This window comes from Miscanthus floridulus, chromosome 4 (assembly GCF_019320115.1).
Source record: "Miscanthus floridulus cultivar M001 chromosome 4, ASM1932011v1, whole genome shotgun sequence".
NCBI classification, from domain to species: Eukaryota; Viridiplantae; Streptophyta; class Magnoliopsida; order Poales; family Poaceae; genus Miscanthus; species Miscanthus floridulus.
In genome coordinates this window covers 106433522-106455668 of record NC_089583.1, presented here as the reverse complement: position 1 = coordinate 106455668, position 22147 = coordinate 106433522, and the positions used below count along the sequence as shown (strand labels likewise).

The 22147-nt window shown below is 45.5% G+C and overlaps 2 protein-coding genes and 1 pseudogene across 2 annotated transcripts; 1 reads left to right on the top strand and 2 right to left on the bottom strand.

Moving 5' to 3' along the window:
- Window positions 1-660: 660 nt before the first annotated feature.
- LOC136550255 (isopentenyl-diphosphate Delta-isomerase I) lies at window positions 661-3724 on the bottom strand. Its single transcript, XM_066541759.1, has 6 exons — window positions 3565-3724; window positions 2607-2662; window positions 2405-2496; window positions 1642-1744; window positions 1415-1552; window positions 661-1202 (listed from the first exon to the last, which is right to left on the bottom strand). The coding sequence occupies exons 1-6, from the start codon at window positions 3630-3632 to the stop codon at window positions 946-948; spliced, it is 714 nt and encodes a 237-aa protein (XP_066397856.1). The 5' UTR covers window positions 3633-3724; the 3' UTR covers window positions 661-945.
- A 3421-nt stretch (window positions 3725-7145) lies between these two features.
- Window positions 7146-11266, bottom strand: LOC136550250 (chitin-inducible gibberellin-responsive protein 1). The gene is made up of 2 exons (XM_066541749.1): window positions 11106-11266; window positions 7146-8943 (listed from the first exon to the last, which is right to left on the bottom strand). The coding sequence occupies exon 2, from the start codon at window positions 8910-8912 to the stop codon at window positions 7200-7202; it is 1713 nt and encodes a 570-aa protein (XP_066397846.1). The 5' UTR covers window positions 8913-8943; window positions 11106-11266; the 3' UTR covers window positions 7146-7199.
- Window positions 11267-19929: 8663 nt separating this feature from the next.
- LOC136550253 (uncharacterized) lies at window positions 19930-21861 on the top strand (annotated as a pseudogene).
- Window positions 21862-22147: the final 286 nt, after the last annotated feature.

The following is a 22147-nucleotide window of genomic DNA, read 5'->3' as shown; positions in this document are numbered from 1 at the left end:
ATTGGAACTTCACTTCACGTGGCTCCATCCGCCTGAGCACTCCATCCCTGCTTGCTTTCTGGAACATTTTGTGCAAGACCTTTATATTTTTCTAATTTTCAGTAATGGAGATTTTAGTAAAAAACCATCATCCAACAGCCTCTTCAATTGGATATCCTAATATAGATATCCTCTATTTCAGATTTCTCGCTAGCCAAGCCAAAGATGGAGAGCAAAAATGGCTCTTTACGCACAAGATATAGAAAAGTTATTGAAGAGTATAAAAATATAGAAAAAGATTTTTACTTAAATAAATCTCCAAACGATGATCTAAAGAGTAGGTTTTAAAAAGGTTTTTAGAGATGCTCTAGGAAGCAATGGAACTGCAGCAGACCTGCATTAGCAGACTAATCGCAAAGCATTCACAGGCCACCTCCTACAAGAATAATTCACCGCCCGTTGGGTTGTCCAGGTCTCGGATTGAATCGTTTCAGTTTATTCTCTCTCACAGAACACTATTGAATCATCCAGAATCATCCAAAATCTACTGTTACATGCACCAGTCAAATCCTGTTCGCTTGAACTTATCAGTCGGCTTATCAGCTAGAATCTACGATATTTTTCTCTCACAATAAATCAGCTTCAGCCGGCTTATCAACCGGCTTTAATACCAGTCAAACAGGTCCAAAGAGCTTGCGGATGTCCTTCTTATTGCTGTTTACTCAGACGATGTATAAGCACGGGTTAAACAGGCGTCCTGCTCGCCATTCGGTCACCGAACAAACAAACAAACAAGAACAAACCCCTCCGCAGCAGCACTCATCATCAGTCCACAACGATACTTCCACCCCGGCAACACAACACAGAGTCGGAGCTCACTAACCGCGGGTAAGAGCGATAACTGATAAACATGCAGTGCAGCAGCAGCCACAGGCGATTAGGTCATCGCAGACGGCCGGCGGCCCCTCACTCCTTCAGCTTATGGATGGTCTCCATGTCCACAGCCTCGGCGAGGGTGCCTTTCTCGACATGGTCCCACCAGCCCATCAGGAAGTTGTCCACCACCAGCCTGAACCAGGGGGAGATCTTCACGCCGTCCTCGCCGGCGTCTGCCTTTCGGATGAGCTCCTTGAGTTCCTCGCGGTTCACGTACTTCACATCAGCGACTTCGTCCGGGTTCGGCTGCACCTTCACATCCCGGACGATGAACAGCAGGTAGTCAACTGATGGTAAGAAAAAGGAGCAACTAGCATTAGCAGTCAGTAGTCTCGGCGAAATATCTTCCAGCAACAATGTTCAGTTTAATCTGTATGGAGGATTCTATTCTAGTGTGTCAACAGTCTCTTTGAAGGCATAGCTTCCATATCATCGACCAATTTGCAACTCAAACAATATCTGAATGCAAGTAGATGAGGAGGAGGTGACAGAAACTTACGCTCATGCTCCCCCCATTTTCCATCAGATGGTGCCTTGTAAAGCATTCGACCGAGAGGGGTGAATTGGTCAACTGGGGCATCTTCTGCTGGGATGCCCAGCTCATCCAGCAGCTTCCTCTGTGCTGCATTTCTCACACCTGGAGAAGGATAAGTTCCCAATGATCAGAGCAATAAGGACAGAAAGGTAACAACATAATTTTAGTCTAGAAGCTGTCCCATAACATACCAAGGCAGTCCTCCTGGATAAGCTCAGACTCACGGTACAGAGGATGGCTGCAGCAGGTATTGGTCCAAACTAAAGGAAAGGTAACCTTTGTCGCGGACCTTTGCTGCATGAGTAGAATGTGATACTTATCAGAAACAATTTGAAAAGAATAGGACAGTCACAAACATTGAATGTGTTGCTCAAAAACCGAACAAACATTGAACAAGGACAATGGTAATTGTGCTGATTCTAAACTTAAGGCCCAAACATTTAACTATAGCTACTCACTATTTTTGGTCTCATGGAGCACGTGGACTTATGAAATGTGTACTTCCAATAATACTGGGAGTAAAGTTCCTAGTGTGGAGCATCCAGTTGCCCTGCTGTGTGACAGCAGCTTTCCCCTCTTTTGTACATAAACATCTTTTTTCACTACCTTAATTGAAAGGCAGAACTCCTGCCATTTCTTTCAAAAAAAAAAAAAACTGGGAGTCGCAACTTCAAATCTAACTGTCATATATGCTGTCAAAAGAAACAGCATCTACAAGTTTTTAAAGTAGCATGCTAAGCAATGGTAGTTCATTGATGGTGATTCAATGAGCCTTAACTTCCAGCTGGAGATCTACTATTACAAGGCACTACCAGGTAACCTGGGACTTCATGACTCATGACTTTCCATCTCAAACATAAGGGGGAAAAACAATCACTGGAAATTTAAAACATTTGCCAGGTATGAAATAAAATAGACAAAAATAAATCATAGAAATGCAGAGTAAAAAAAAACCTGAAGTAGCAGCTCATATTTTGAGTTGAAAAGGAACACACTGAATGCCCTATGGAGCAGATTCTCAGACTCGATCTTTTCCATCAGATGGCCTAACATGACACACAAATAACAAATCAAGTACTGTCCCACAAACCAGTTCAAACAACATTAACGAGGGCACAGAAATTAAGTAAATCTGCAGAGCAGAATAGAATCTTACAGTTGTACTTTGACTCATGGCCAACAACATTGTCCTGCTCGTCCACCAAAATGCATCTGTGAAAAAAAAATCAAGCAAGCATTGTCGAGAAGAATTGTCAGTGAATGACTTGAATATGACGAAATGATCATGTAAATAACTAGGAGTATATCACAAGAAAAATGGAAGGAACAGATCCACAAATTCTACAGATTTCTCTTCGATCCATGTTCACCCACACGAATCTCCACACTCCACTTATAAGTAAGTACTATAATAACTTCCTAAAAGAGCACTTACATAGCATTGCCCTGACTTTGGAAAGCACTCACCATCCAGGATTTACTGAACACTACTCACATCAATTATCCACTCCACAACTTACATGGCTCATAAAGAATTACTCGTCTACCCATCATCAATTAAACATAAAGGACATCCATAACCAGATCATCTTTTAAAGAAATACTTACTGAACCTGAATTCCAGATGCAAAAAAAAAAAAAACAGCTCAGTTAAAGTACCTACCTCCTTACATCGACCTACTGAGCCTAGACTAGAGTGCGCACTGGGCAGGCACGGCATGCCCGGAACTTTGACGCAGTCCTGACCGGCTAACCCCACACCCCACAGCACGAGCATAGAGCGCATCAAACACGTGCGACGGTGAGACCAAAACGTGGTACGGTATATCACGGCCACAAAGAGTCAGTAGTGCTGAACAGCCTCCGTGAGCCAAACCGCGCCCGCGTCCCGATGGCCGCGAGATCCGGCGGAGCAGGCAGCTGTGCAACCGCGAACGAAAACCCCACCCCCGGCGCCAGAGAAATCGAGCAAATATCGATGCGCGTTCCGGAACAAGCGGGGGACAAGCAGAATCGGCGCTACGCGAACGCAGACTGACAGACAGGCAGGCAACAGAGGGAGAGGAGCGAGAAGTAGCGGGAGGAAGGAGAGGAGGAGAAGAAAGGAGTCTCACTCGTCCTCGAACATGAGGCGCTTCTGAACGGCGTCCATCCCAGCGTCGTCGACCACCGCGGCGGCCATCCCGACCTCTCTCTCTCGGCTCGCGTCCGGCGGAGGAGCGTGACGCGACGGCGAAGGCGTTTGCCGCTGCCGCGAGAGTGTGCAGACTGCGGAGTGTGTGCAGGCGTGCGGGGACCCGGGGGCCGGGGATAAATAACAGGAAGGGATCGGCTGGCGGCTGGCAGACGGCGTGGCGGGCCCCACGTGTCCGTGGGCCTGCGTGCGGGCGGGCGTAGATTGTCTAGTCCGCCAGCGCGTTCCAAGCGTTCTCAAAAAATTTTACGCAGTATTTGTCACATCGAATCTTGCGGCATATGTATGGAGTACTAAATATAGATGAAAAAAAAACTAATTGCACAGTTAGGTGAGAAATCGCGAGACGAAACTTTTGAATCTAATTAGTTCATAATTAGACACTAATTGCCAAATACAAACAAACGGGCTACAGTACCCAAAACCAAAAATTTTTGGCTTCTAAATGCGGCCTAAATGATCGTAAATTTTTTTGTTGGAATAGTATTTTTTTCTCACACAAACTAGCTAGCAGTATTTCTTTATAAACCAGCAACGATATGAATCAGCCAACCGAACAGGTTGCGTGTCAGCCACCAGTTTTGTTAATATTGTCTATGAATTAGGTCACTTGGGTGGGAAAGTGAATACATTGTCTAGAAAGGGAACGAAATGAAACCACCACGTCTGGTTTTCTGCTAATCTTTTGCCAGCCAAAAATTCGTGTTAATATTTACAATCTCAAATAGGTATTAAATGATACTTACTCATTTTCTAATTATAAGACGTTTTGGCTTTTCTAGATACATTATTTTTACTATGTATCTAGACATAGTGTATATTTAAGTGCATAGCAACAGTTATATATCTAGAAAAGCCAAAATATCTTATAATTTAGAATGAAGGGAGTATTTGATATCACAAATATTATTAGTTTTTTCAGAAAACTTAGTCAAACTGATGATAGTTTGACTTATATAATAACTCCAAACTCATTATATTTCAAGGTAGTCACCATCGAAAAACCATGAGCTAGGCACACATATACGAGGAATTGAATTAGCATTGCGTGAACCATTCTGTGGACCGGTTAACAATTGAAGTAATGGAGTGTTAGCCAAATTTGGTCAACACTCCTAAAATCCGGTCAATGCTGCCAAAGTTTTGTGAGGCAAACATTAGCAAATGTTGGTTGCAATTAGTTACAAAAATATTCGTCACAATCTATTCCATAAAAAAAAAAGAGGCCGATGGCACGTGATCCGGGCCCAGAGACTAGAGAGTGAGAGTGTGCGCTGCGGTCCGCCTCGTGTTCTTTGGTTGTGTAGCTGAGAGTGTACCCACATGGAAGACACATGGTTAAGCTGCCTCATGTGGTGGATCTGGATCACCTTCAGACATTGAGACCCATATATGAGTGGGCAAGTGAATATGGCTTCGTGTTTGTTTTTCCTGTGACAGGCACCGTTTGTATAAGATTAGGGCAAAAACAAGTGAATCAAGTGCGTGATAAATAGGTTCGTGACAATCTGGCAAAATCTTGGTTCATGTTGATCCGATCTGAACCTCCTGGCACAGGCTATCGTCCAAGATCCAGGTCCATTTTCTAACGGCAGCCACGGCTAGCGCATCGCATCGCATCGCATGCAGCGCGAGCAGAGTCTGAAAAAGGCAGAAACAGACGCTGTGTCGTCCAAGAGCCCGGAGATTTCCCGCGGCCGGTTCGCGCAGCCCCTTTGCGATGCGGTTGCACAGTTGCACGGCACGGGAGGACGCGTGGGGGCTGAACTGGATAGATGAGCTGCAGCTGTCGACGTCAGATCATCCGCGGGAGATGATGGCAACCGAGGGGCTCGAGTCGAGTGAAACTGACGCCGACCGCCGGATCAGGACAACGGCTCGTCCCCCCGTAGGTATCGTGTTTCGCGGGACACGGAAGCCTCCAGTAGAGCGGTGACGGCTGACGGCGAAAGCGACACGGGCAGGCCGCGCGCGCTCATTCCTGCGGGTGCTTGTGCCACTCGCTCTGGCTGCAAGCGGCAAGCAACCGTCCGGTCCGTCGCCACGGCATGGCTCAAACGAACCCAAGCTTCAGCCAAACACTGACACGCACCATGTGGGTTGAGTGGCAGGCAGAACAAACGGAACGCAACTCGCATGACCATTTGCTGAAGAAGGATGGGCAGCACAAGAATGGATAGAACCAATAGCTGTACGCCAGTATGCGATATGCGCACGATACATATCACTACTTCACAAGAATAGAGCAAGTATAAAAACAAAACCCCGGAACACCGCAAGAAACAGAGAAAGGGTTCGTCGAATGCAATTCGCAAGACATGGGCCCAACTGTCAGGTATTGTCCCTCGCATGATATGGTACGGAATTGGTTCACGATTTCACAGACACGGATCAGAACATACACGGGATCATTCCACAGACACATATGCAGGTTAAACCATCACAATCACTGGATGCCTCTACAGTACCTAAATCACTGTCTCGTCAGTAGTAGTAGCCAGCCACCCGTCCGCTCTTCATTTGTCTCCACAGGCTAGAGCAGTGGAGGGCGAGTGCTGATAACATGTGGTTCAAGCGTTCCTGAAAATGGGGACTATGCCAATGGTCCGTCCCTCCGCACCCGAACGCGCTCACCGTTGAAATGGATGTACTTCCACTTTTTCGTACTTCTCGAGGATAAAGATGGCAACGGACCTCCGATACCTAATACCTGACAGGTATTTGATCTATTAGGGGACAGGGATGAGATCATATATTTACGTCGAAAAGGATTCCCCTGCTGCTGCACTGTAACCGTGGCGGAGACAGGAGCTGAAAGGCTCTCCTGCCGCACTGTAGCCACAGCAGGGGTAGGTGTCCAAAAGCTCCCATGCCGCACTGTAGGCACAGCAGGAGCAGACGCCGAAAGGCTCTCCTGCTGTCACGTCTAGTCACTGTAGCAGCATGACAACCTGACATGTCTGTGTACTATGATTAGATGAATAGAGTTGTATATATATAGTTTTCCATTGCAACTCAATAAAGACTGTTCAATTTGCCACATCCAAAAGCAGAGCTTTCGACCAGCGCTAAGCTTGTGCGGTGTGTGCGTGAGCTGTTTTCAATATCTTCGTAAGCTTACTGCTTACGGCTTACGACAGCCGAGGGACTAACAAGGTTTGCTGATCAGCAGAGAAGTACAACGAAGATACCGGAAGGCTATGACAGGTGTGAATACATAAGAGCACAAGAAAATTGTAATTACCATACAGCTACAATTTAATGTCAATCGACGTGTTCGCTGGTTGGTTTCTGGACTGGTTTAGACTGATTGGTGCTGGTTTGTTATGAGAGAAAAACACAATTGGCTGATTGAATAAGCCTGGCTGAAACCAAAGCGAACAGGGTGAAGGTTCTCTGGTCTGCACTTTAGGAAAACTAAGGGTACAGCATCATGTACAATGTACAACAAAGGGCATCCTTTTTGGGAAAGCAGACCAAGTAATTCACTATATATATATATTTTCATATATATGTAAGAGTTGGGTTTACTTCTGTCCTCCTGAAAACTTGTTGTCAGTGCCACGCAGAAGCAGATATCAACTTCCTGTTCTTCCAGCCGAGCAGCATCGCGCCATCCTTTTCCTCCAGGGTGTACTTGTCCGAGTAGCATGCAAGGAGCTTCCTGATCACCGAGTTCACGTACGAGCTCAGCGGGTATGGTCTGAACCCGGCCATGGTCAGCCTTGACCGCCACTTACCCAGGAGCTCGTGCCGCTCAACCCGGTCCTTCCCCTCGCAGGCGATGATGTTCACAATGTCCTTGGCGAGGCAGTGCTGCTCCACATTAATCCGCTCCTTGTTTTCCCGTGGCAGGTTCGTGTCGATCGACTCGAACATGGCCGAGTAGTAGTCCAAGGTCTCGGTGAACCGCATCAAGAACGGGGTCGTGTTGGTGTGCGACTCCTGTTCCACAAGTGTGGTCACCTTTGGAGACAGACCTTTCACCATCCGGAGTAGCCCGTCCCGTGGGTTGTTCACGTCCACACTCTCATCTGGGGTGTGGTGCAGCTGCAGAGTGAAGTTGACAGCAAGTGCTTCGCCTGGCCTGATGTCGAGAAATTCTTTTGTAACTTGAGTTGCATAAACACCAGGCAGAGGGGTAAACTCCAAAGGTATCTTGAATTCTTCAGACATGCTTTTTAACATCTTCCCTACAAGGTCCAGACCTTCACCACGAGCATACTCTGACACTGGATCATCTATTCCAGTGATCCGCACATGTGGTGGACCCCCTGGCCTTGCAGCGAGCGCTTGTATCAGTGTTATCCATTGTGTCCCTTGAGCAATCTGGAAATCAATTATATGGATTTTGTCTTCATTTCTTAATGCTTCTGCAATTGCCCCATTGGCAGCCATATAGCCAAACTTGAAGTACGGACAGATATTATATAAAATCTTCATGTAAGACAAGAGTTCATTACTCTCTGGTTCACGGCACTTCAGAGCACGATATATGTTTGTACCTGAGTTTGCATGTCTAGCAACCAAACCCTCAAGAAGGTAAGCACCTAACCGCTGGATTGGCTCTCCAGTAATTGATACAACTCCACGAGCTTGCTGAACAAGGTTAAGGAACTCCTCTATCCTCTCCTCACTTAATGCTTCAGCACACTTGGTTAATAGCTGCTTCACCATGCTCTGCGGATCCTCCCTTAACTCCCTTAGCCGTTTCTCTGGGCGGAATTCATAGCTTGCTGTGGGGTATCCAGATGCAAATTGTGTCTGTACACCTCCTGGTGATGGCTGCCTTGATTCATGACTCCATGTCCTCGACCGCTGCCTCATCAGCTGAGCAGGTTTATGTTCCTCAAATTCATGCTTGGTGCTAGTGGCTGCATCCTCAGCATCAGGTGCCATCAGAACAGTCTCTATCTCCCGTAAAGTGTGTTGCATATTATGCCTTGATGTTGCGTACAATGGATCAAGTCTCACTTGGGTGTTCTCCCGAAGGATAGCTGCCTGTCTGTATGAGCTGTCTACTTCCAGTGGTGATATTGGTTGTGCTGAAATGGTTTCTGTGGAGCTCTGGTTATCTGGAGTATTGCTAAGAGCAGACAAATTATCACACTCAAGCTGGGATGAAACAGGAGTGTATGGGGAGCTGCTGAACTCAGACTTCAGTGGACTAGCTGGCCAAGGAGTGTTTGCTAAGTTGTTCTCTGTAGGAAATTCGTAGAAGACGTTAGCACCAGTTAATCTGTACTTTAAGAACTGGTGCAAGTCCATAATAAATGAATGGGCATTAGTTGATCATGACCTGTACACAGCAGAAGATAAGATAGTATGAATAACTTATTTCAAATAAGGACATTTTGGTCTAGCAGTTCAACTTCAAGAATATAAATCCAAATGAAGAACAGGTGCAGGCAACAAACAACAAATAATGCAAACAACTAGCACGGCTTAATAAAATCATATGCAGCTTGGAATTCCCAAAATCCTCCATACGAGACAATTCATGATCTACTCCTTCAGGTGACCAAGTAAAACCACACTATCAGCGTGCAGACAGCAGGGGTATGTGGTTTTCATGCAAAAGATGCAACAAGGCATATTAGGTGGGAAGCTCTGAACTATTGCTAGGTATATCAGGAAAAATCAATGGACCTTAATAGCCATTACCAAGAAGTTATCCTCCATGATAATAATCAGAATATATGAAATGATCTTAAATGACAAGTCCAGTGTTTCCTTACGCCCAATATGCTACGAGCAGAACAATCAAACATACTAAGAAACAATAATACTAAAAAAAAAAATAAAGGCAATTGCACTCATACAGATAGTTCCAAACAGCTACCTACATATCATGTTGCACTATGAAGTGCTAGCAGTGGAGGAATCTGTTTTGACAATATAGAAAAAAATCTTAATGGAACATCATTGCAAATTACATTAGTATCTTGGGAATTTCCATGCTACTGCGATAGCCAGCCTATTTCATTAGATCATCAATCTGTGTCATGCAACTCCAAGGGCCAATCAGCCAGGACCTTTTTTTTTTTTACAAAATATCTCAATCGCTTTCCAATAGTCCCAGTGGCTCCACCATTCTACCCCCAAAATCAAAGCATTCTTATAATTAAATTTGTGTATTCAGAATGTCAAAATCAAGCAACAGAGCATCAAACTAGATTCTACAGAGGAACACAAGAAACGAAGGATTGTGTTTAAGTACCAAGTTGTCGTACTCTCAGGAAAACAAGTATCATCCCATAGAAGAAATACAACCTAACAAGGGAGTCTGGAGACCAAACATCACAAAACATCTTACACCTACTTGAGCACAACCATGGCTGCTCCGATCATTAAGTAAACAAACTCATACATTCTCTAGTTGGTGGAAGAGCATTGACTACACTATTTGATAATCAATCCTCTAGACCAAACTTAAGCAGTCTCTAAGATTCTCTATTTGTTGAAGGAGGTTGACCAACTCTGTTGTTTGACTACCGGTCTATTTCTCCCCTCTGAATTCCCAAGAAAGAACTCCCAACAAGAAGTTTGACCAATCAACCAAGCAGAATCAACGTCAACTTCGTCACTAAAACAAGAAGCGAATTTGCATAGTCTCTACTCTGTCCGGTAAGAAGGTTTGAAACTTACGGGATCCTGGACCTTGTTTGATAATGCTAAAATCATAGTTAAAAGACCTCCATGTCCAAGAAGAACCTCGGTATGTTCTTCACAATCCCATGGGGTACTTCACTCAGGAACCAAATCTTGCACTCTTGCATAGATTGTCATGGAGAGTAAGTCAAATTGACTAATCAGGTAAGGGATGACATTTTCTAAGCCATGTCCTAATCAAGCACACAGATGGATACTAAGTTTCAGTCCCAGCAGCGGAAAGTATTTGTTGTTCAGAATCAACTACCTGTTACTACAGAGGCAAGCTACTGTATTCTTCCCTAATTCCACAGATTAGATTTCATTTCTACAGAGTGAACGACACGGCAAGCTAAACACAGAATAAAAATTGCATCCAGCGCAGTTATACCAAGTGAAGTACGAAACGAGGCAGAATTAGCGCCAATTCACCGACTAAGCACGGGAAAATTGACAGCAGTCCTCGTGACCCATTTCCAGCTCTCCCTCCCGAGTCCCGCCGAACCCTAACCCCATCCTCAGCTCCGCGGTCGCGCGACCCCCGCTTCGCCGGATGCGCCCCCACCACCGTCCGTCCCATAGCCAGCTCCGTCGCCGCGGCAGCCGAATTGACCGAATGAGCCCATCTGCTACCCGAATGCTCACGTCTCTCCCTCCCCCCAGTAGCGCAAAAAAATCCCCAATCTCCACCCTCCCAAGCTGATCAAACAGTCCCCAAAAAAAACCAAAATGAAAACTCAGCAGGAAGCAAAACCAGCAGCGCGGCAACAAGCACAGAATCCAGCGAGGTACGAGGACGAGAGCTCTCACCTCCTGCGATCCGCACAGCCCGATCCAACTCCACCTCCACCACCACCACCACCACCACCACCTCTCTCTCTCTCTCTCAAGCTTTTTTCTTCTCTCTCTTGTGCTAGTTCTCGTGTCCTAATCCTTCTCTTGCTCGCGCCCCCCCTTTTTGTGTGCTGCGAATAATAATTATACTTGATTGAAGAGAGAAAGGGAAGCCCCCAAGCGCCACGCATTATATACCCCCCTACCGCTCCGCCTAACGCCGTCACGGCCACGCTCCTCCGGACGGTCAGCGCTCCCGCGTCGCCATAAGGGGCCCGCCCGCCAGCTCCTGTGTACGTCCAGGCACCACCCAGCGCCGTCCGGCCCGTAACGGACGGCCTGGATGCAACCTGTGGAGGGACGTGGGGGCGCTCACGTGCCCGGCGAGCGGCGCTGGGGCCACGACACGCCTGACGCGCGGCGTGCGGGCACGCGGTCTCGCCTTTGACCTGACTTGGATGGGGTTTGAACCGCTCCGGGACCGTCCGTTTGGGATCGGAGGGGGCCTCGTGCGCATGATGGCTTCGGCGGCCTGGGCGAGGGCGTCTCGGCCGTCCGATCGGGAGCGGGGAAAAGATAAGTAGACGGTGACATCGGGCCAGTTCGTGGGCGTGGCGGCCTGAGTTGATACGTGATAGGGCGATAGCTCTGCCCGGAAATGCGATGCCACCGCACCTCTTCTCCGTGTCATTGGTATAGGAACTTGTCAGCTCAAGATATGTGAAATGAGAATAGAAACTTCCCTTGAATCGCTCTGCTCGTTTGGCTTATAAGCCATATTTTTTCAGCCAATGAACAATATTTTTCTCTCGCAACAAATTAGCCAACAGTTCTTTTAGCCATGACTTATCAACCAAACGAACAGGACAAATGATGATACTACTATGATAGTATAACGTTTGAAGCCCACGTTTTCCAACAGGGTAATTCTTGTATATGATTCTAAATTGCAAGTTCATCTTAGCTACTCTGTTTATTTTTATCTAGTGGGGTTGTTTCAAGGTTAAAAGGCATTTACTATTTTTGGGGCAATTTTAAATTTCTGAAAAATAATTTTTTGAACTGGTGACCTTACCAATTATTTCTAAAAAACAAATTTTAGAAACGAGTCACGTTACCAATATCCCTAGTAGAATTCTTAATTCCTATCACTTTGTAAATCTGATCTAACTGTTTCTAAAAGTGTTCTGTTTAATAGTAGCAAGTTTTACACGATCGTAGTAACACGATCATAGTGGGGTTGTTTCTAAAAGTGTTGCTAGGCAATTATCAACACCTAGCAACATGAAAGGTCTATCCCTCCCTACTACTACATGACACAGCGACCACTAACGACTAGGGTCATGTTCGCTTCATTGAAGAGCCATGACTGAAAGTACCGTTCATTGATTTATTGTGAAAGAAAAATACTGTTCATTCGCTGAAATGGTACGGCTCATAAAACAAGCGAAGAGGGCATCACAACTAGTTGCTTCAAAACCGATTGTGGGGGTATGACCCTCGTACTCGTACCCACAGGACAAGACATGCACCGCAACATTAGAGGTAGCCCAGCCCATAAGATCAAGACGTACGGCGCACGGCACTGGTCGGCGAGCACCGCAAGGCTATAAGAAGATGAGATTTATTATATATTGTATAATATCAAATAAGATATTTTTTTTATAATTCTACCCCTCCAGAGTATATAAGGAGGGGCAGAGGTCCCCTAGTCGATATCCCCATACGGATCCTAGGTTTAGCCTAAAACATCTGATCACACACAATATCATACGATAGCCAATACAAACCAACAGACCACATGAGTAGGGTCTTACGTCGTGCAGACGGCCTGAACCTGTCTAACTCTTGTGTCTCTGTTGCCTTCTTATTCTTGATTACGCGCACCCCTATCGATCAATCTACCTTCGTGGGATACCCCTTGGAGGACTGTCGACCAGATTTCATCGATAGTTGGCGCACCAGATAGGGGTGTGCGTGCTGTTTCCATGACGGACAAGATGGTACACTTTTCAAGCTCTTCGTCCTCTCCAGAGCCCGGCCAGATCTTTATGGTCGGATCGATCTCTTGGGTCATCAATGCTGACGGAGGTAGAGAGATCTTCAAGCCGGTGCAGATCGATTCTGCGCCGACCACACCAACGTCTGCAACAGCAGATGTGATGTCGGAACCGCCACCGAGGTCGTCTTCACCAACAACATGTCACTTGCTTCCCCGCTACTTGAGGAAGCAGGTCAGCCAGAAGCTCGCCGACTATCTCTCCCTCACAGAATCGGCTCTGACCACTCTGGTTTGGCGCCGACCACCTTCCGGTTCTGATCTATCGGAAGCCTATCGGAAAACTCCAAGAGATACGACCACCATCTATCAGGATGCCCTAAGAGACAAATTCACCAACAAGATAACGCCATACACCACGGACCAAGCGTTCTGTCTAAAGCTAAGTCATGCTTTATTATTTTTCTAAATATTTCATATATCTCCCAATGTTTCTTCGAATTGTTTTCTCCATAATTATTCTCCAAACGACTTTTTTCTCCATGTATACCATCTTGAAGATGACACACGCTTTTGACTAAGCAAATCCCTGAACAGTCATGTTGATGCTCGGATGTTCCCAGAGACGACCCTGTCTTCGGCTTCTCTCTACACGCGCACGAGCGCCTATCCTCTGCGTTAGGGTGGTCGGCAGCGCCTCCTTAGCGACGCCCTGCTCTTCCTACACGCACACAAGCTCCGTGCTTCGCGTTCCGCGTTATGGTTAACAGGCTAGCTAGGCCTGAAGACTCAGCTACAAACTAACTGATCGAACGGTTTATATTAAATATAAACACATCTTCAGAATAACACTAAGTGTTCACAGCAACTGGTCGCCTAGCTACATACGCTATTTCATCACTATTGTTAATTCTTCTCCGAAGTTCATATATTTTATTTTTACATCATGTACTGCCCATTCTACACATTTGTTTCGCAGGGGCACGGTTCGGTCAACGAGCTTACGCTCAGGGACTGTACAAGATGATCATTGTCCGGGTGGTCGGATCACCTATCGGACGGACTTCACCGCTAACCAACTGGTTAGACTGCTCGGCACTCACTCTTGCTCGGCATTCACTTCACCGCCGATTAGTTGGTTTGACTGCTCATCGCATGGGTTTCATCATCAACTACGCTGGGGACTCCTCGGTGTTTGGATTTTTTGTGCAAGTGTTGCCAGTTAAGTTGGGGACTCCCTAGGTGGTCAGATCTTGCTACGTCTCATCAGTGTGCTATCAAGTTGCTCCATGCTGTTCGGATCAGGGTGCTGATCTTGGATAGCACGTCCGGAGTCTTGTGAAGTACATGACAGATGATGTTGGCAAGCTTTCATTAATTTTTTTTTGACCCTGCTACAAGATATCTTCAAAATCATCCAGCAGGCTCGGGGACTACGTGTGTACATGTCATCTCACGATGACTGTATTTATTTCTACACTGGTTTCCAGCAACATTGGGAACTGGGCCAGCACCTGAAGACTACTACTTTGGACCCTGGCATCACGTGACTACCTCACCTACTATTAGGCTCGGAGACTAAATAGGCACACTTCACCTCGTGATGAATGTGCTTATTTTTTACTTAATCTTCTACAAGGTGACTAAGTTCCTCCGCGCTGACTAAGTCAAGGACGCTAAGCGTCTAACTTCGACGCCCGAAACCTAAGTGGGCACACTTCATCCAAGATGGAGACTTCAATTTTTTTTATCATGAGCCCCTTACATCCTTCTGGCAAACCTCAACTTCGAGTAAGTCTGGGTTTGCTCACAATTGAATTGCTCGGACGTCGTTCCCACTGCTCGGACAACAGCTCGGATGACAGTTCAACTGCTCGGACGCCTGTTCAACTGCTCGGACACTCGCTTCAACAGCTTGGTTCCCAGTTAAACTAGTCGGACACCTGTTCCTGATGATTAGTAGCAAGTTGGACTGCTCGGACAAGCTCAAGACGGTTTTGCTCAGCGGATACAATGCGCTCGGGGACTAGTTGTGGGGGTATGACCCCCGGTACCCATAGGACAAGACATGGGCCGCACCATCAGAGGTGGCCCAGCCCACAAGATCAAGGCGTGCGGCGCACGACACTGGTCGGCGTGCACCGCAAGGCTACAAGAAGATGTGATTTATTAGATATGCATGGCCCCGTTCGTTTCGCTGAAAAAACAAGCCGAAACACTGTTCCGGCTGATTTGTTTTAAGTGAAAAACACTGTTCCGACTAAAAAAATAAGTTGAAAAGTACGGATTATAAGAGGAGTGAATAGGGCCATTGTATAATACCAAATATGATACTTTCTTTGTAACCCTACCCCTCCAGAGTATATAAGGAGGGGCAAGGGTCCCCTAGTCGATATCTCCATACGGATCCTAGGCTTAGCCTAAGGCATCTGATCACACGCAATATTATACGATAGCCAATACAAAACAACAGACCACAGGAGTAGGGTCTTACGTCGTGCAGACCGTCCGAACCTGTCTAACTCTTGTGTCTTTGTTGCCTTCTTGTTCTTGATTACGCGCACATCTGCCGATCAATCTATCTTCGTGGGATACCCTTCGGAGGACTGCGACCAGATTTTGTCGACACCGATAGCGATAAATTATCAGTACCAGTTTGAAAGGAAAAAAAAGGCAGCATAGCTAGATAATAATTCATCATTGTTGGTCTATACCTAAAAATCGACAATAATGATATACAGTCTGGTTTCAACAACACCCGGTAGTAATACGGGGTTTGAACCCAAAAATAGTATCAAAGCAACTTCAAGAACGTATTTATATCTTTATAGTTTATATTGTAATAGAAATTTTGGTGAAAAAATAATCTCCAACCGTTTCTTTGATTTGATCTCTGTAAATATAGACATCTTCTATTCCGGATTTCTGACTAGCCAAAGGCGAAGAGCAAGAATTGCTCTTTAGAATGCGCGCAAAATATAGCAAAATTGTTGAAGGGTAGAGCGAATTTTACATAAAAATAGCTCTTCAAACAACAATCTAGAGAGTAAATTTTAGAAAGACTCTGTAGAGATGCTCTCAAGTCCAGTTAAATCTGGTCTCCCGTTTCTATCGAATCAAATCAGCTAAAGTCCCGACCCTCTCTCTCTCTCCGGAATCGATCAGTTGCCCTTGTCAAGACACAAGGTCTTGCGCGTGGATTTGGTACTTTACATCCCACTAGCTTAGATGGCTTAGTATACAATGCACGGAGCCAATTCAATCTTGAGAACAAGCTTGTTAGATAACTACTGACGTCTCTTGTTGGAATAGTACGTAAGTCCCAGATATATATGAATGATCAGATACTTTTGACATAGTCCCATCAACAATTCAGCATTAATAAGATTCAGTTGGCAGCCAAAATGACCAAGTAAGACCCGGTCGTCTCTGACTGTGCCACCAGCGCAGGGAAGGACATCATCATCCTCTGATCGGAGCAAGAAAAGGGGAAATTGGAGATGGAGGATGCGATACTGATAGATGATAATGCCAGGCTGCCACGCCCTGAACTGAACTTGAAGTCTGAACATGCCAAGAAAGCGGCCTTCTAGAAGAGCTAGACGAGTGCGGGTCGTCGTCGCCACGTACCATCGCCCTCTGTCATGCATACTCCGTGGCGGAACGGAACGGCAGGGGAGTGGCCCGCCCGTGCGTTGATGGCCCGATGCGCACTTCCCCGCAAACCCAAACTTGGTTGGAGCTAGCCTACCTAGTGGTAGTGGACGGCTTGCGCAGGTGCATGCGTTGCCGGATGAGATCGACGAGGAGGCGCCACTCGCCGACGTCGCGCCAGGCTGATGATGCCGATTCGACGATGCGCGCGCGAGTGCGAACGAGAGGCGCTCAACTCACCTGAACTCAAGTGGCTCATCACCGTACTACCAAAAGTAAGAAGAAGAAGAAGAAAAAAAACTCACCTCAAGTGCTTCCCTTTATTTGCTTTCTCGGTGCTTTTATTTGTTAAATTAGTAGTACTTCTTACTACGTGAGAATGGATATATTTATATATACTACGTAACGTAAACATGCGAATCATTTTGCCAACTCGATCTGAGACTGACCTGCGCATGGCTTTTCGCTAGTGCTGTGACTGCTGTCACAACAATGGGTTCTTTTTTTCTTGAATGTTAACTAACAATGGTTTTTGTTGCTGGCCCGCAAAGTAATTATTATATTATCTTATATATATGTCTGTTGGAGGGGATGAACGAGTGTATCGGAAGCTATCGATTCAGGTTTAATACAGGGTTTACAATGGATCATCAGTTTGCCCCTAAGATCAAATTGACCTTTTGTACTAGCTTGTTCATCAAGCTGAAAATAATTCAGATGGTAAAATATCCCGCAATTTCAAGGTTGTAAAAGGGCCACAACATCATTCTCGTATAGTCAAAATTGCTAAAATAGAGTATGAAGGAGATGCAGCTCGACTATTAGCTACTAATAGTTAGCTAACTAATAGATCACAACTAATATTAGTTAGTTTGGTTCAACTAGCTAGTAAAATAGTTATTAGTTAGGTATTTTGCTAACAATTAGATAGCCTATTCGCTAGACTTGTTATTTGGATCTAAGGAGACACTAGTAGAGAACACACCTTTGATCCAAGGGCTAAACCAGGCTCTAGTCCCGGAAAATATTGCGCCCGGAACTAGAGAGATCTTTAGTCCTGGTTGGTGGCTCCAACCGGGACTAAAGGTCCCTGCCCAACGGCTCCTGCGCTAGGCCGTTGTGGCAGGGGACCTTTAGTCCCGGTTGGAGCCACCAACCGGGACTAAAGGTCGATCTTTACTCCCGGTTGGTGGCTTCAACCGGGAGTAAAGCTCTTGTCCCGGCTAGTGGCGTGGCCCGGGACTGGAAAGTGATCTTTAGTCCCGGTTGGATCCACCAATCGGGACTAAAGGTCCCCCTATAAATCCTGCTGGCCATCTTCTTTCTCCCCGAGCCCGCCCGAGAGCTTCAGTTCAAATTTAAGCAGTGTTCTTCCTCTTTCTCCATCCATTCTTCGATTCCTCCATCGATTTTTTTCGATTCCTCCGTCGATTCTTCGATTCTACAGGTTACCAACTTCATACTCTCATGTTTCACCATTGTCTTATCTCATTTTGTTCACTATATATATATGGTTCTTTATTGTGGTTTTTTCATTTGTTTAGAGATATAGAGAATTTTAGAGTTTTTTTTAATTTTATTTGTTTATAAAATGAGAAATTTATAGTGTATTAAAAAATGAGTATAGAGAGTAGATGGCAACTGCTTCCGGGCCCTCGGCCTCTCATGGGTTTCCAAAGCGACTTAGGCCGGGCCTCCCACTCATTGCATGTGGCAAGTGTTGTGATGAGACAAAGATTGTGATGGAGTACCGAGTGAAGAAGGAGGTTCCCAACAAGGGTCGCATTTTCTACAAGTGTCCGGATCACAATGTGAGTTATTTTATCGTCTTTTAATGACTATGGTTAGTTTATACCTATTTTCATGATGGTTGTGATTAAAGTTCTAATTTTCTGTTTTAATTTCAGTGGGATGGCACTGGATGTTCAGGCTTCTACTGGGAGGAAGAGTATGTTGAACTTGTGCAAAAATATCTTGCACAACAGGCAGATATAGCGGCTAATGAGGCAGTGATCCAGCCGAAGAAGCCTAAAGATGTTGAACAAACGGGGGATCTATCTGTTTTAGTTGGGATTGATCGCGAAATCCTTGTGCTGCTAAAGTGCATTTTAGCTTTAGTGTTTTTAGTGGTAGTTGGAATTATCTACATTGTAGCGAGGCTTTCTTAAATTTATAGCTTTTGTGGTGGTATGCATGTTGTATAATTAACTAATTATGTTCTAGGTTTTAATACGGTATTTATGTCATGTAATGCAGATGAGTCGGCATTGGATGTACAATGCTGATCGTCGCTCCCAAGAGTTTATGGACGACGTGCATTCTTTGTTACGTGCGGCCGAGGCAAACAAACGCGATGGTTTCATATGTTGCCCATGTGCCGTATGTAAGAATACGATGGAATATGCTAACTCAAAGACTCTTCATTCACAGTTGTTCAAGTCGGGTTTCATGCCAAACTATATTTGTTGGACGAAGCACGGAGAAACCAGAGTTGTAATGGAAGAAGGTGAAGAAGAACAATGGGGCGATGATGACATTTTTGCTGAATATGGTGCCTTCAATGATACTGCAATGGGGAAAGCTAAAGAAGAGGTGGGGGCAAAGGAGAAGCCCGCTGAAGAAGAGGTGGGGGCAGAGGAGAAGCCCGCTGAAGAAGAGGTAGGGGCAGAGGAGGAGCCCGCTGACGATCTTGGTCAGGCCATTCGTGACGCACAAAGAGAATGCGAAAGTGAAAAGGAGAAGATCAAGTTCGACCGCGTGTTAGAGGATCACAAGAAATTGCTATACCCAACTTGTGATGCGGGGCAGAAAAAGTTAGGTACCACATTAGAATTGCTGCAATGAAAGGCAAAGAATGATGTATATGACAAGGGATTCGCGGAGTTACTAAAAATCCAAAAGAAGATGCTTCCGAAGGATAACAAATTACCCAGCACTACGTACGAAGCAAAACAGGTAGTCTGCCCTTTAGGATTAGAAATCCAGAAGATACATGCATGTCCTAATGACTGCATCATCTACCGTGGCACGGAGTATGAGAAGTTGGATGCATGCCCTGTATGTCACGCGTCGTGGTATAAGATCAGGCGAGATGACCCTGGTGATGTTGAGGGCGAACATCCCAAGAAGAAAATCCCTACCAAGGTTATGTGGTATGCTCCTATAATACCATGCTTGAAACATCTTTTTAGAAATAGAGACCATGTAAAGTTGTTGCGACGGCACAAAAAAGACCGTAAGGTAGACAATATGTTGAGACACTCTGCTGATGGGTCCTAGTGGAGAGCAATCGATAGAGAATTCCCTGAGTTTGCAAGTGACGCAAGAAACTTAAGGTTTGCTTTAAGTATGGATGGTATGAATTCTTTCGGGGAGCAGAGCAGTAGTCACAGCACTTGGCCTGTTACTCTATGTATCTACAACCTTCCTCCCTGGTTATACATGAAGCGTAAGTTTATTATGATACCGGTGCTCATCCAAGGCCCAAAGCAACCTACCAACGACATCGATGTGTACCTGAGGTCACTAGTTGAAGAACTTCTACTTTTGTGGAACAAGCCAGGTGTATGCGTGTGGGACGAGCACAAGCAGGAGCACTTTGACCTACGAGCATTGTTGTTCATAACAATCAATGATTGTCCAGCTCTAAGTAATCTTTCAGGACAATCAAACAAGGGATATAATGAATGCACGCACTGTTTTGGTGACATGAAAGGTATATTCTTGAAAAAGTGTCGCAAGGTCGTGTACCTTGGGCATCGATGATTTCTTCCTGCAAATCACCCCGTAAGAAAGAAAGACAAGCATTTTAAAGGTAATGCAGACCACCAGACCAAGCCTCGCAACTGAACTGGTGAGGATGTCCTCGATATGGTCAATGATGTGAAAGTAATATTTAGAAAGGGACCTGGCAGCCAACCTGTTTCGAAGGACACCAACGGTCATGCACCCATGTGGAAGAAAAAGTCCATATTTTGGGAGCTACCCTATTGGCAAGTCCTAGAGGTCCGCAGCGCGATCGACGTGATGCACCTGATGAAGAATCTTTGTGTGAACCTGCTAGGCTTCATGGGCGTGTATGGGAAGCCTAAGGACACAATTGAAGCACGATAGGACCTGCGGTGTTTGAAAGAATGAGACAACCTACATCCAGAGAAGACAGATGATGGACGCCAGTACTTAAGTCCTGCCAGCTACACTCTTAGCAAAGAAGAGAAGGATAGCTTGTTTGAATGCCTAGATAGCATTAAGGTACCGTCTAGATTCTCCTCGAATATAAAGGGTATAAGAAATGTGCTAGAGAAGAAATTTAGACACTTAAAGTCCCATGACTGCCACGTGCTCATGACTCAATTGCTTCCAGTTGTATTAAGAGGAATTCTACCACCAAATGTACGTCTAGCCACCGTGAAGCTATGTGCATTCCTCAATGCAATTTCTCAGAAGGCAATTGATCCAATGGATCTAGTGAAACTATAGAATGATGTGGTTTAATGTCTTGTCAGCTTTGAGTTGGTGTTCCCTCCTTCCTTTTTTGATATCATGACACACCTCCTAGTTCATCTGGTCAAGGAGATTACTATTCTTGGTTCTGTGTTCCTACACAACATGTTCCCCTTTGAGAGGTTTATGAGAATCCTGAAGAAATATGTTCACAACCATGCTCGGCCAGAAGGAAGCATCGCTAAGGGCTACAGAACAGAGGAGGTCATTGAGTTCTGTGTTGACTTCATTCCCGATATTAACCCGATTGGTGTTCCTGAATCACGACATGAGGGGAGACTAAGTGAAAAGGGGACACTAGGGAAGAAAACATATATTGGTAAAGGTGATGATTATTTCAATAAAGCACACTACATAGTTCTATAGAACTCCTCCTTGGTAGATCCGTATATCGAGACATACAAGAACCTCCTCCGATCTGAGTTCTCAGGGAAGTCTGAAGCATGGATTACGTGTCAGCACATGGAAACTTTCAGCGACTAGTTGCGAAAAGAATGTCAGGGTGATGAGAGTATTGTTGAGGAGCTGTATTTGTTGGCTAGGCAGCCATCGTGGCATATCCTCACATACAAAGGGTACGAAATAAAAGGGAATACATTTTACACAGTAGCATAAGATAAAAGGAGCACCAACCAGAATAGTGGTGTCCGCATAGATGCCACCGACCCTAGTGGGAACAAGCAAACATACTATGGCCGCATAGAGGAGATATGGGAACTAGACTATGCATCTCATTTTAAGGTACCTTTGTTCAAGTGCTAGTGGGTAAAGACGACTGGAGGCGGCGTAGCAGTCGACAACCAGTATGGAATGACAACAGTGGACCTCAACAATATTGGGTACAAAGACGAACCGTTTGTCC